General features: G+C 42.3%; 1 protein-coding gene across 2 annotated transcripts; it reads right to left on the reverse strand.

Moving 5' to 3' along the window:
- Window positions 1-160: 160 nt before the first annotated feature.
- On the reverse strand, window positions 161-12,944 carry prpf39 (PRP39 pre-mRNA processing factor 39 homolog (yeast)). Of its 2 annotated transcripts, none has more exons than XM_061812522.1 (13): window positions 12,786-12,944; window positions 10,418-10,807; window positions 10,043-10,281; window positions 9,712-9,956; window positions 8,962-9,129; window positions 8,598-8,778; window positions 8,053-8,160; window positions 7,813-7,977; window positions 7,217-7,343; window positions 5,840-6,108; window positions 2,642-2,826; window positions 1,775-1,970; window positions 161-865 (listed from the first exon to the last, which is right to left on the reverse strand). In XM_061812522.1, the coding sequence occupies exons 1-13, from the start codon at window positions 12,796-12,798 to the stop codon at window positions 776-778; spliced, it is 2,376 nt and encodes a 791-aa protein (XP_061668506.1). In that variant the 5' UTR covers window positions 12,799-12,944; the 3' UTR covers window positions 161-775. The 2 variants fall into 2 exon arrangements, with proteins under 2 accessions (XP_061668506.1, XP_061668507.1); XM_061812523.1 differs by having other exon boundaries at window positions 10,418-10,804; window positions 12,786-12,912.
- Between the last annotated feature and the right edge of the window lie 1,222 nt (window positions 12,945-14,166).

Below are 14,166 nucleotides of genomic sequence, written 5' to 3' on the forward strand. Positions count from 1 at the left end.
ATACTTTAAAGTTACGATCCAGACATAAACATTACATTGAGTTACACTTTGATTCATTTGTTACTAGGTGAGCAAATTTTAGTGCATACAAACATGCTTAGCTATAAGAAAAAAATGATTTAATGATAATCACAATAACTATAAATAGAGCCGGGACAAGTCAGGATAATCTGTTTATTATGAAATCAAGTCAGGACAAAATAAAACTGGGACTCTTCATTTGGAGTTTATTTGAACAAAACAAAAAAAAAAAAATAAATTTAGAGACCCACAGGGACAATGAAAAACAAGAGCCTTCCCGTCTAGAGCACAAAGAGTGGGTGGGGGGTTTGGAAATAAAACGGATTTTCCCAAACATGCATCATAAAGCTGGCATCGGGGGGGAAAATCCTGGTATCTGCGAATTCACATTACTTTTCAGGAACCCAAAACAGAACATTTCTTGAGCCGTTAAAACTACATTGTCAAAACGAGCAAGCCATTTTCAACAATACTGGTCAATCATTGGAAGGGGGAGGGGGGAGGAGTATCCAACATGAGAATTTACCTAAAGTATCCATTTGTTCAAGAAAAAAAATGACTGACAAATGTGGGACATCAACGTGTATAAACTCATATCACCAAACAGGAGCTACAAAGTGTACGGTATTTGAAATAATTAGCTTGATTCAAACTATCAAAAACAAATATTTTTGGAACAGTGGCGCTGGTTGTCTTTTAATTTGAAAAGCTAGACACATTCTCAAATGAGAGACCGAGCCGAGGGTGTTGTCCATCATGTCGGAGGAGGAGGGTAGTACTGGTTATACTGGGCGTATTGGTTGTACTGGCTCCATGAGTTTTGGCTCCAGGCGCCATACTGTTGCTGAAAAGGAGAAGAGGGGAAAAGTTGAAAGGTAAGGCGGACCAGAGTTTCCCAACCTTTAAGCCCAGGCCCATATTACAAAGATCTACCAGAAAGACTTAAAAAAAAAAAAAACTGTCACAGGTCAATTATTGTAAGAAAATTGCCACTATCCTAATGCTAACACACAACGCAAAACACCATCGATCGTCTTGAACAAAAAACTATATACTGCAGATTCAGATTCATAAGTACTGTAATTCCCGGCCTACAGAGCGCAGCTGGTTATAAGCCTCACCCAGTAAATACCATTTGGTACATACATAGGCCACACCTGTGTAAAAGCCACAAGTGCCCACATTGAAACACGAAATATTTACAAAGACGGTACACAGAGAGTTTAATACTAGCTGCGTGGTGCTAACGCATAAGCCATGCTAACAGGGCCGGTAAAAATAAAATAAAAACTGGTAAAAATCACTGAGACACTGCAGTAACACGCTAGCGCAGCGCTAACAAGGCCGCACCGGTAAAAGTCACTTCCTCGGCATATATATTCCATCGGTCTCACTCTTACCTTTTCCACTCGAGTGCCCCCTTGTGGCCGTTAGGAAAAATGCACAAAATGGTCGCATCACCGCATAAACCGCAGGGTTGAAAGCGTGTGAAAAAAGTCGCGGCTTATAGGCCAGAAATTACGGTAGTTATGACCGTCTACTGCATGAATTGATGTATACTATTCATCCTAAACATTCCATTTATTATTGTGTGTTCTTATAAAATACTGTAGTGTGCTATTCTTAAAAAAAAAAAAAATAAAATAAAATAAAATAATTTTTTCATTGGGAAGGGATTTGAGATGCAGCATTAACGAAACAAAGTTAAGGCAAAACTACAATATTTGTAGTGACCCCCACAAGGCAAACCCACCTGGTACCAGTTGTTGTAATTGTATGCGCTGCTTGCTTGCATATCAGCGGCGGCGGCGGCGCCCATTGACCCGTCGTCCAAGCGCAGCCGCTTGGCGTCGGGCTCCTGAGAGCTGTCGTAGCCGTTTTCAGGTTTAGTCTTTGACGCGTCCACTTCCTTCTGCAGGTTCTGTAGTTCTTCGTAAGCTGCCACCAGCCTGAAAACACACATGGCTTGATTCACACTCTAGGTCCAAGTTCCTACAGCCGAGAAAAACATTTCAAGTCAGCACAGTGCGTGACAGCTTTGAACATTTGCCTGGCAGGTGTGAGGACCTGGGTTCAAATCCGGCCTCGCCTATGTGGAGTTTGTATGCTCTCCTAGTGTCTGCGTGTGTTTTCTTCAGGTACTTCGGTTTCCTCCCACATCCCCCAAACATGCATCCTAGGTTAATTAGCAACTAGACTGCCTCCAAGTGTGAGATCTGAAAGGTTGTTTATGTCCCCTGTGACCGGCTGGGAAAGTTTTCAGTTTACGCCCCTGAAATGCGCGTTTTTGCACGCTGTATGTGCACTTCTGGCTTCAAATGTAGATTTACGGTAGATGTTTTACGTGTAGACAACCACGTATGTCACCAAACACTCCACGACAAGCTGACAGTGAATTCACCAGTTTTGAATTTAAGCACATATCCGACACAAATCTGTTTTTAAATATTTAGCCACATTTGGAAAAGGTCTGATTCTAATTCAAACAGATGTGCTTTTTTGTCATGACGCACATCAAAATTGTCTGCGCCTGTCAGGAAAAAATAAACGACATTTTAAACGTGTGGTATAAATCCAGCCTAAAATACAGTAACTTTGGGACATGATGCTACGAACTCACGCATGTATGTCGGTGCCAAAGTCCTCGAGGAACTCCACTTTGCGTTGGGCGAAGAGGAGGCGCAACTCCGTGTCCATGGGGCTCTTGAGGGCCCGGTCGAAACAGGCCAGGATCTCGGCCTGGTTCTGAGTGACGTCACCGCTGTACTCTAGCTCCAGCAAATTGAGGTAAAGCCTGGGACTCATCTGACAGGGAAAACCAGTAAGATCATTTTAGATTCAGAAGTGGATTAAGTTCAAAGGTCAGCAAGAAGTTTACTGCTGAATTTCCACATTTAGTGACTAGGGAATTTTATTTACTAAAATGCAGCAAGTACCAGGCCTCAACAAAGGCTGAGGTTGGTTTTTGTTAAAAATCTTACCATAAATCACAAAAATAGGTTTCACTAACTTGTCATTACTCACAATTTAACATCCAACTGGATTGTTTTTCTAGCAGTCTCACCAGGTCTAGGAAATAATTCCAAATTTAATAGTGATTTATATTTTGGCTTCTCAAGATCACAAAAACGCATATTGAAGAAAACCTGTGCCACAGCACCGGTTGTGTTTGCAACTTCCTTAACCCATTCATAGACTGGGTGGCAATGTTTTGCCTCATTAACATAAAAGTCTCCTAACAGGCCACAAATCTAGGAAATAACACTTGTTTTTCATTTACGGTTAAGTTATATGATAACTTTACTAATTTATAATATCCCAAAAATCTAACTGCTAACTTTGACCCAAGAGTTATCCTCTCCTGATACCAAATTATGGCTTCAGATTAAAACACTTAAATATTTTGATATACTGAAGGATATAATGCATGAAAATCACGAAGTCCCAAAAATGGGACGCTGCCCACGAATGGGTTTTAACCAATGGGTAAACGCACACTGTTCCTTGTAGCAGGCTTGAGAAGGCTGTTCTTCTGTCCTGCAGGAGTGTGTTTAAGGTTTATTAACATCCTGTTGGGAGTTTACACCAAAAAAAAAAAAAATACATTCACATTGAATCTTTAAATTCAAGCAATTGTTTTATAAACTATCAGTTTAAGCTATCAGTCATTGGAAAACACTTGATGGGCCACCAAACTTTAGCATTAAAATATTTTGCTCACGTAGGCCTCCTTCGCTCTTAAAAGGGGTATACTCATAACTACAGATACTGTAGTTCAATATTTACGATTCTCAAGCAGAGGAAATCCATCGAGTCGAAAACGCAAGACAGAAGGATGACAATTATTTGAAGCCACAGCGTCGAGGAGGACCTGACAGAGAAATTAAAGGAGTGACTGATGCGACACCAATAGAGGCACGGCATGAGAGTTCTGACAAGGAGACAGAGTTGGAGGTTATCTCGACCACTGAGATAAAGAAGTGTTGGAAATGTGGGAGAAGGTTTCGGACTTTGTGGTGAAGAAACATCCAGAAAAATCACAGAGGCCTAAATCCTAGCACATATAGTGTGACAGCCACCAAAGTCTCTGACTTCAAAAGATGCGAAACCTCTAATTTTCATCATAGTTATACCTCACCTATAAAATACAAAATTTGGGGGGTGGGGGGTCACATAATTTTTAAAGTCTTTCTTCAATAATTTATTAACAAATTATGGTAGGAAAGTATTTTATCAATAACAAAAGTTCATCAATACTTGAAATAAGTTTCACTAAAAAGGCAGATGATCCGCTATATACCCTTTGTTGTCAGTGACACAGGACCAACATTTTCTGTTTGTCTTCACAAGGTCTTCAAATAGTGGTCCTGGTATTTAGGCCTATTCCTCCGTGCAAATGTCCTCTAAAGCAGTGATGTTTTGGAGCCGTCCCTGGGCAACTTGCTTTCAATTCCCTCCAAAGAATTTCTATGGGGTTGTGACCTGGAGACTGGCTAGGCTATCCCAGGACCTCGAAATGCCTCTTATGGATCCACTTCTTCATTGCCTGGGCGGTGCCATGCTGAAAGACTCAGCCACGTTTCATCAATGCCCCTTCCTGATGGAAGGTTTTCACCCAAAAGCTCACAATACATGGTCCCATTCATTCTTTCCTTTACAAGGGTCAGTTATCCTGGTCCCTGTGCTGGAAAAACGGCCGCAAAGCATGCCGTTTCCATCCTTTACAGTAGTTATGATGTTCTTTGGATCTGCCCATATGACATTCTCCGAATCCTCTTCTGTATCATCTAAATGCTTAGGAGCAAACTTCTGATAGGCCTGGGCATGTACTGACTTAAGCAGGGGACACATCTGGCACTCCAGGATTTGAGTCCCTCACGGGGTAGTGTGTAATTGATGGGCTAATAATTGATTTGATCCCAGCTCTCTGCAAGTCCATCAATCAGTCGCCCTGCTAACCATTCATATTATCATTCTGACCCCACAAGTTAAGGTCCTGCACGGAGCCCCAGATCAAAGGACATACTGGTCTTGTATGCATTCCATTTTGTGGTAATTGCTCCATCGATTGATTTCCTCACACCAAGCTGCTTATCTATTGCAGATTCACTATTCGTAGTGTCGTGACCCTTGACAGTTTTGAGGTCTTGGGATTGTTGGTCTTGTTGGAGCCAAGTACGACGGTTGTTATTTCGTATTAAGGTCCAGAAAGTGAGCCACATTGGCTGGGGTGTGGGTCTTGGGATCAGTGGAGGTTGGAGTGTGACAGGTTGTGAATTGGCGTCTTTTAGACTGACAAGTTCAAATAGTTGGCACTAACAGCCATTAAGTGTAGGACAGAGGAGCCTCTTGAAGGTAAAGGTCAATGAGAGCCAGATACCTTGTTTGTAGGTTATCAAATACTTGACAATAATTTGTAAATAAATTCTTTAAAAAAAAAAAAAAAAAAATCAACTGTTGGCTAGATTTCTTTTCTCTTGTCTCTCATAGCCAAGGTATAACCGTGATGAAATGATGACTCATGTATTTAAGTCGGAGAACTTGCCCAATTGGTGGTGGAGTAAATACTGTTGTAGCTCACTGTATTTCACTTAAATCCAGCCTCTAACACAAGGCATTACAGTTCCAAGAATCAAAATAAAAAGCACAATATGAAAAATTAAATAATTACATTATAATATATAGAATATATATCATTAAATAAGGGGTTCTAAAACTTTTCATATTCAGTGTAAATATACGTACAAAGGTCCCTTGATAGTTGCTACGAAACATGAGTCCAACATATAATTGAGGTGAGACTTTCATAAGTTGTTACCTGATCCCTTTCGATGGCATCCAACAGTACTTTCCTGGCCTTGCTCAGGCTCTTGTGCACCTTGATGAACTGCCGAGCCAACTTCACGGCATAGAAGGATGTCTCGATGGTGGTCTTGGACGACTCCACTGCCTCTTTCAACAGCGCCTCCGCCTCATCCAGGTTGCCGCGCCGACGCTCCAGGCTAACCCGCCGCAGACGCACCATGGCCAAGCAGGGCACCACCACCTCCAGGTTCTTCAGGATGCTGCATGCCTCATCCACGTTGCCTGTGGAGGAGCGAAACCAGAGGAGAAAAAGTGCAGGGAAAACAGTGAGTTAAGCTTTTAAGTACGTCAACGTATTACTAGTAAAAACATGTAATTATGGCACTTTTTCCAATTGGAAAAATGTCCTACATTTTTCCATGAAAATAGCTCAAATCAGTTATTCCCAATGAGCAAATAGACTATCATCGCAGGTTAGATACATAAGGCTTTAAAAAAAAAAGAATAAGAAAAGAAAAAAAATATTGTGGTTCCCATTTCCCAACGACCCTTAAAATTCCAACCTTAACATTTTTACACACCGTAATAAATATGTCACGGGCGTGATGCTCCAAAGCCATGCTTGCATTTGTAATAAAGCTTAAAAAAAAAAAATCCCACTTATTTATTTATTCTTACTTTTTTGTTCATTGTTAGATGAGTTTTTGCTGGAGATTCAATACTTTTCATATTCTCTTAAAACAAAACTAAGGACAAAGACTTTCCTTTTAAAGTACTTTACAGTTCAGTACATTACATACAATGAGGACATTTGGACACCATATGATTTTGCAAGTTCTCCCACTTTGAAATCATGGAGGGGTGCATGTCGTGTCCACTGTGAGACCAAAAAAATAAGTAAAAATCTGGAACTCATGCATGATTTAAAAACTATATATATATTTGTATGTTACAGCTGCAAGTAAGTATTTCAACACCTGCCATATCAGGAAAAATTCTGTCCCTCTAAAACCTGTTAATCCAGCTCTTAAAAAGTTAACCTACACAGCAAATTGTGGGTTCTGGAGTGGCCCAGGCATGTTTTAGGAGTTATTTCATGTACAAAGTGAGAAAACCACTGTACTAAATGGCTCAGTTGCAATAAAAAGGCTTGATTTTGGAACAAGAAGTTGGAATAAATACTGGTTTGCTTCTTTTTCAGGGTTAAAAGTCAAATGCTTTGTTCATTACAAGGTCTGTGATTTCAGTTTTGTGTTATTATTCAGTTATAATGCAATCCTTTTTTAATCATCTTATACGATAGGATGAAATGTAGAATGAAAGAATATAACTTTAAAAATTCCGAGCTCTAAGCCTATATTAGTGTTTCATTTACTTCTGTGGCACTCACCCTGTTGCTCCTCGAAGGCAGCCCACAGCAGGTGGATGGCGGGCTTCCTTGGGAGGTGGACAGTGCACGCTTTCCTGTAGACGTGCCGGACGCCGTCCGTGCTGTAGCACTCCAGGTATTTGGCGTACTTTTTAAGGGTGAAAATAAGAGAAAGTGGGAAGGAGAGCAAGCAGAGGACAGGAAAGGGGAGAGAGAAAGAAAGGCAAAAAACAGAAACAACATTTACATTTCCCGTTTCTCGGACCCTGGTGAAGGTCGTCATTGACAAGATCGTTCTTAGAATTTTTCTGTGTAAACCCATCAGCACCTTCATGGAACCAATTAGATAAGATTCTGTAAGGTAGTGGGAGACGAAGAAGATGCAGTTGGCAAATGCTGCAGTCAAATCTTGTGTGGCAAGCTGGCCATCCCCTAATACAACAGATACAGTCACATATCAACGTTACACGCAAAGAGTGCAGAACGTTTTTTTTTTTTGTCGTTTTTGGCTTTTTTTCCCGTTTTACTCCGTGTGATTGTCATCGATGGCGGGGGGGAAAGTGCAGGGAAGCGGTGATAGTAGAAGTGGAGCAGAGAGAAAGAAAACGCCTTGATACCTTGATCCAGAACTCTTCATAGAGAGCACACGCGATGAGGCAGCGTTCAAAGAGAACAACCACGCGCTCTGGGGTGCTGTTCTCCATCTCGAAGTCCAGGTACTCCCGCCAGTTGTTCAGCTGAGTCTTCTCCAGGGCTTTCACGTGGAAGTACGGCCTCTTGATCTAAAATTGCACGTGTTGCACATTAGAAATAAAAACATACACAAAATTCTATACTGAAAAAATGTCGAGTCTTACCCCTTCCTCAAAGGCCCAGCGCTTGCTGACTTCGTGTTCGTTGTGGTTGAAGACTTCCTGTCGGGCCTCGATCACTTTGTGGCGCATGTTCTCAATCTCTGTCACTCTCTGTGAAAACACAGAAAAAGCAAACGCTATTGGAAGGCTTGACAATAATCACCTGTTCCACTTGATGTAATAGCTGCCGGTGGCGGTCCCGCAGCCATAGATTTACATCACCAGAGACAAGAGGACTGCAGAGGGGGGACGTATATATGCACCCTGCATATCAACCTCTAGGTGGAGGTGCTGCGGGTCAATGGGCCTCAGTTGTTCCTTTTAGTTTAAGGGCGAGTGTCCCTGACAGGATGCCAGCGTGAAGCCCCCCTTGGCTGTCTTTGGCTTGGCTGCCGACATAAAGACAACTCTTCAAACTCTTCTCTTAATCCATGTCATGGTGGACAAAAGGCAACCGCCATCTAACTCGAGAATTTCTCTCTCTTTTTTTTTTTTTTTTGTCGTTCTTTAAAAATTCTTCCCTTGAGGCCCGGAAACAGGACTCTTACCTTAGCTGGGTCGGCGAGATCCTCTGTGCCCGGCGGCAAATCCTCCTGGGGGGCAGGCGTTTCTCCGTCTTCACGCACCATGGAGGCCAGGTTGGCTTTAGAGAGCTCCAGCCTGAGCTGGACGAACTCCTCTTCTGACAGGAAGTGTTTGGGGTGGTTGTTCTGCACGTGATCTTTAAACCTGCATGTGCAAAGGTGTTTTTTTTTATTTTTATTTTTTTATTTCAAATCAACCAATTGGCTGCAAAGCCCCATTGTGTTATGAATCTTTATTTGCCCACCACTAGTACATATGTCAGGGTAATTTCAATTATTTTTGCAGCTGGGCAATATCGCTCTATCGTTTTCCATTCTTTGGTCTTACTTTTGTAAGTGCTGAGAGTAGAGCTGCGTCGGGATGCCCAGGATACGGTCGTAGATGGCGGTGACATTTGCGAGTTTTCCCTGTTCCGTCTCCCACAAAATGAAGGATTCCCAAAGGCGGTCCGAGCGGAAGTCTGTACCAGCCGCCAGCACCGCATGTTCGTATGCCCTGGAAAGGAAACAAAGACAAAATTGACTTGGGGTGTATGGTGCTCTGCATAAAAGGGCTAGAGAAAAATTTTACTACTGAGGGTCCTTGGTTTACGATGGCATTCCACGCCAATGACAAAGAAGTAGCCCCAATTTGTACACACTGTTATGCTTCACTAGCTCGAACTCAGCCACACATAAGTATAGAACCTACGCGTGATATTTCGTGTAGAACATAAAAACAAGGCAAAACAAATTTATCACAAATTTTTCCTCAGCTCTTCGCACCTGCCGTTGGATTTTTTTTTCTCTTTTTGTAATACCCAAATATGGAACCCAATGCCCTGGCACCTTTTAAAGCACCATGTTAGTGGATGTGGAACTAGTGTAGAACACAAAGTAAGGGCAGCCATGCTTATCAGAGTGATTGGAAGATGCAAGGAGAGGTCTGACATGCAGGCGAGGCTTCTTGTGGGATATCATATGTAGGTAAATACAAATAATGTGGGTCAAGGCCAGACGTTCACTCCTCGTCATTTAGTGGGACCGTGGTAAACTAAGGACCCCCAGTAAAACAGACTTGTGGGGCCTCCCTACTCACGCTCGAATGCGTCCCTCCGTCTCTGGGTCGTTCGTGTCAGAGTTCTCCTTGATGTAGGTCATGTAGTGCAACCAAAGGTCCACGCTGAGCGGGATCGCCTGCAAGCCTCTGCGGTACACCTCCTCCGCCACGTGTATGTAGCCGTGCTTTTTCTCAATGTCAGCATACTTCTTCCAGTAGCCGTAGCAGTACGGATAGCGCATAAGGAAAATGTCAAATGACTTCCTCACTGCTTCGAGAATATTCTGAAGAAAGAAGAGTTTCATTCATTGTTTAGATTAATTTCCAGATGGCCGCATTGTCACTGACAAGACATCTGTATTGAATTTACCTCTTGCTCCACATATTGCAGCAGGTAGACCCAGGCATTGAAGTCCTCTGGACTGTCTTCGCATCCTTTCAAGAGCCTTTCAAACTCGCTAGGGAGCTCCGGCTCTGCAGGAACGATGGCTTCTTGAACGACGGGTTCTTGAGGGACTACTTCCTGGGTGGCAGGCTCTTGAGCTGAGTCTTTGGGGGCATCTTCGAGCTCCATGCCATCATCAGGGGGTTGTGACGCCTCAGTGCTATCTGTGGGAAAACCAAAAAGAGGCCACAATGCAGTGATTCTAAACCCCAGAAATGGTAATTAACTGGCTTGAAAAAAATATCAATACACATTATGCAAACATCTGCCCCTTTGTTGAATGAGCATCTTTTATTTTACCTTGATTGGTCACATCCTGGGTAAGCGGCTGAGCAGCCACGGGTTCCGGTTCAACTTCTGGCGGCTGTTCCGGGGGCTGAGGTGGAAGGGGTGGCGGTGGTGGCGGCTGCTCATTTGGATACAGTGGAGCGTTGGCGATCTGAAACTGTTCCGCGCCTTTCTCAAAAGAGCCCGCCTCGGGAGGAGGCGGCGGCGGCGGAGGCAATGGCGGGTTGGGGTGGTCTCCTGCCCCAGACGCAGAATCCGTGTTGGGCACTGGGGCGACTTGCTCCATGGTCCAGTCGGCGGGTTGGTTTGGAGCAGGAGGGTGTGCTTCTCCATTACTTGCCATGGCATTGGGTACTGATTCCAGCATTCCAGTAATGGGGTCTTCGGGGACATGAAGGCCTGCTGAAATGAATGAGTAAGAGTTTAGTTCAGAACTAGGATCAGTATTTTTTTTTTTTTTTTTTAAACAAAATACTTTTACTCTGTCTCCAGCACATGGTGTCGCCACTTTCTTGTCAGTGCTCATTAATTCACGCTCTCGTGCATAACGAGATCAAAATTCATGATGACGTCTCAGATTGCAAAACACCGGAACACTAGCAGAGATGATGAATAAATGAATGAAGGCAGTCCAACAGGGTGACGGTACAAAAATCACAAGGCAAAAGAAGTGGTCCAAAAAGAAAAAGTATGTTAAAAAAAAAAGACATGGCAACATAACTTGACTTGATATGGCTCATTAACGCTATAACATGGGATAAAGCAGATACGGTATCTGATGCTCATGAACTCGCATATATACACCACGATCTGGCAACAAGTGGCGTGAAAAAAGAGGCTAAAATACACAATGTCATCGGGGTGCAACAGAGGGCACAAGGAAGTGGCACATGGCCACGCCGTCGCAGCTCCGGCTATGACGTCGAGCATTTTGTGTGCTTTTTAAATGTGCCCATTATGCTCGCTTCTACGGATTTGAGCCCTCGTTGTTTTGATAGCGACCTGACGCCATATCAAACACCCGACTTAACACTGTGCCTTAGCAGCGGTGCGCAGGCCGCACTCGCCACGAATGCGCGCATGACATATTTATTACATGGTGTAAAAATGTTAGGATCGACGGGAATTTCAAGGGTCGGTTGGGAAATCGGAACCACTAGTTTATTTATTTTTTATGCCTTATTAACTATATAGGTCTTGGGGAGAATCACTGTACAAGGTGTCCCGAAAGTCTGGGCACATAAGAAATAATTGACTGTCAAATCTTGCTAAATCTGCTAAGGATTTTTTTACTTTAGATGTTATATAACAACCCAATTCTATACATACAAGCCTGTGGTCAACAGGTTACAATAAAGGGCAAATGAAATTATACCAATAATCAGGTACCTATAAAATAGTTCAAAAGTTGTAAAAATGCCACCGAATCTGGAATTGATATTGAGGGCTGTCGCACTTAATCTCGACAGGTCTCAGATGGTTTCCTTGTTAATCATCTACCCAGAAGAAAAGCATATAGAAATTAGCACCATGAGCAAATTAGTCTCCAATTCATGCATGTTCTTGGGATGCAAGAGGGAACCGGAGAGGTCGGACAAAATCCGTGCAGACACGGGAAGAAACTGCAAACCCCCACACAGACGGGGCCGGATTTGAACTCTGGTCCTTAGAACCGCGAGGCCAACGCTCCAACCACTTGCGTCACAGTCGAGTCTCTTTCTACGGATTATTATAACGCCTCTCGGAGCATCATTAAGACCTATTTAAATTTTGTGTAGGACAGTTTCAACATTTGAACATATAAAGGCATCAATAGAAATATATCAAAGAGAGTGGAAAACTGTTAGCCAGGCGTTAGACACCGTGTAGATTGGAGGGGGCCTATTTGATATCATAGGCAACATTTCGACAAATTAAATGGCATTTCATATTTTGAAGATAGGTAGGCTTGAAATCGATGAATTATGATTGTACTTTACCGTGCAAACAACGCCGCCAATAACCATAAACGTCCAACTCCAGGTTGGGCCTTTTGCTAAGCGTCTATTTCCTGGACATTAATGCCGCAGTTAACGTGTGCAAAAGCTAGTTTCATATTGTAGTGTTTTTTGCCAAAAACAAACAGGCTACACATTTAAGTAGTGCAATCCAAATAACCAACGTTAACTTTAATAGCGACGGAGCCGCTTAAATACCCGCTGACCTTCCCGTTTCTAAGAAACAAAAAGTGTGGCTGTGCGCCATTTGCCTCCTCCAGAAAATAGACGAACCCGGCGGCCTCTCTAAATGTGCTAGCCCGGGCTAACTATCAACATATACCGTATTTTGCATGGTACCTTCAAACCAACTAGGTGGATAAAAACGCGATTTGGAATCTTACCAGGAGCTTCCATGAACTCTGTTATTGAACTTGAGGTGGATTTATCGGTCACTTTATCTAAACTACGACAGCGTGGTTCCTTCTTGAAACTGGAAAAACGAGACCAGTGCGCATGCTCAGTCAACAAGGCCTCTGCTGAGAACACTCCAGAAAGGTCTTATCGTCTCGTATGCACTTTCGACACATATACCGTAACATGTTCCAAAAATAACAATAATAATAATAATAATGTCATTACATACTTGAGATTTCGAGTTCCGCTGAACTATATACTATTAAGCATCTATATCGTATTTATCACGTGGTTATTTATCTCTATGGTCAATTTGTCTGTGACGAAACACGTTCGTCCAACAAAAGTCTACGACAAAAACGTGTGCGAACGCTTTGAATAAACAGTGCAAATTGAAAAAAGAAATAAATAGGCAGCGTGCGTCATCAACGAAAATGTGCTTTAAACTGACTTCATATGTGATCTAATGTGAGAAATTCGTGTTATAAACATGACATTTTGATATGCTACGAATCACGGTTCGAGCGGGGCCACTGCATTTCCTGTCCTGTTGTGTTTAGCATCGCTGGGAGTTTATGTTACTAAGAGACGCGTAGTACCTATAAGCAGTACCTATAAATTGTAAAAGTACCATGTATCTGTGTTTATTTAGTGACATATTTCCGCCGCCCCCCTCCGTAAACATTGAATAAAATCAAATTCTAATGCCTTATAGCTTGCACCATATGGTTAAGATTAGTTAAGCTTCTTCACGACGAAAGTGACCACCTATTTTCCAACAGGAGTAAAAATTCCTTGATCATTTGAGATAAAATTTTTCAGACGACTCAATTCCAAATTAATAAGATTTTCAATAGTTGTATTTCAGTGTATCTTTTCAACGTTCACAATTTAACTGGCAGGTTTACTTCAGGTCAAAACTTAACACCCAGCCAATCGCAGTTGGGCTTTTTTAGGATGTGACCTCACGTGACTATAAAAGCGTAACTGCGATTGGCTGGGTGTTCTGCCTGGTGGCACAGATGAATTTCAGACAACAAATTTCAGACAGTGAATTGTAGCAAATATTGAAAATATGATCACTTTACATTTCAAATTCAAATCCTGGTAGCACTAACCTACTTCCATACAAATAATTCGGTTTTTTTTTTCTTAAATCACAATCTTCTAAAAACACCAGTGTTCAAGTCACTGATGTAATTTACGACTATGGATTATCGTAGGTTTTGATATTTCTTTTGCTCATACAAATTAATTTGGTGCCAAAACAAAAATGATTCCAAAACCCAGAATAGGACAACTTATTTGTTTTAGATCCAAGAGTAATCGTATACAACATATTCCCAAAAGTACAATTTCACAACTCAG

This window comes from Syngnathoides biaculeatus, chromosome 23 (genome assembly GCF_019802595.1).
Source record: "Syngnathoides biaculeatus isolate LvHL_M chromosome 23, ASM1980259v1, whole genome shotgun sequence".
In the NCBI taxonomy this organism is placed as follows: Eukaryota; Metazoa; Chordata; class Actinopteri; order Syngnathiformes; family Syngnathidae; genus Syngnathoides; species Syngnathoides biaculeatus.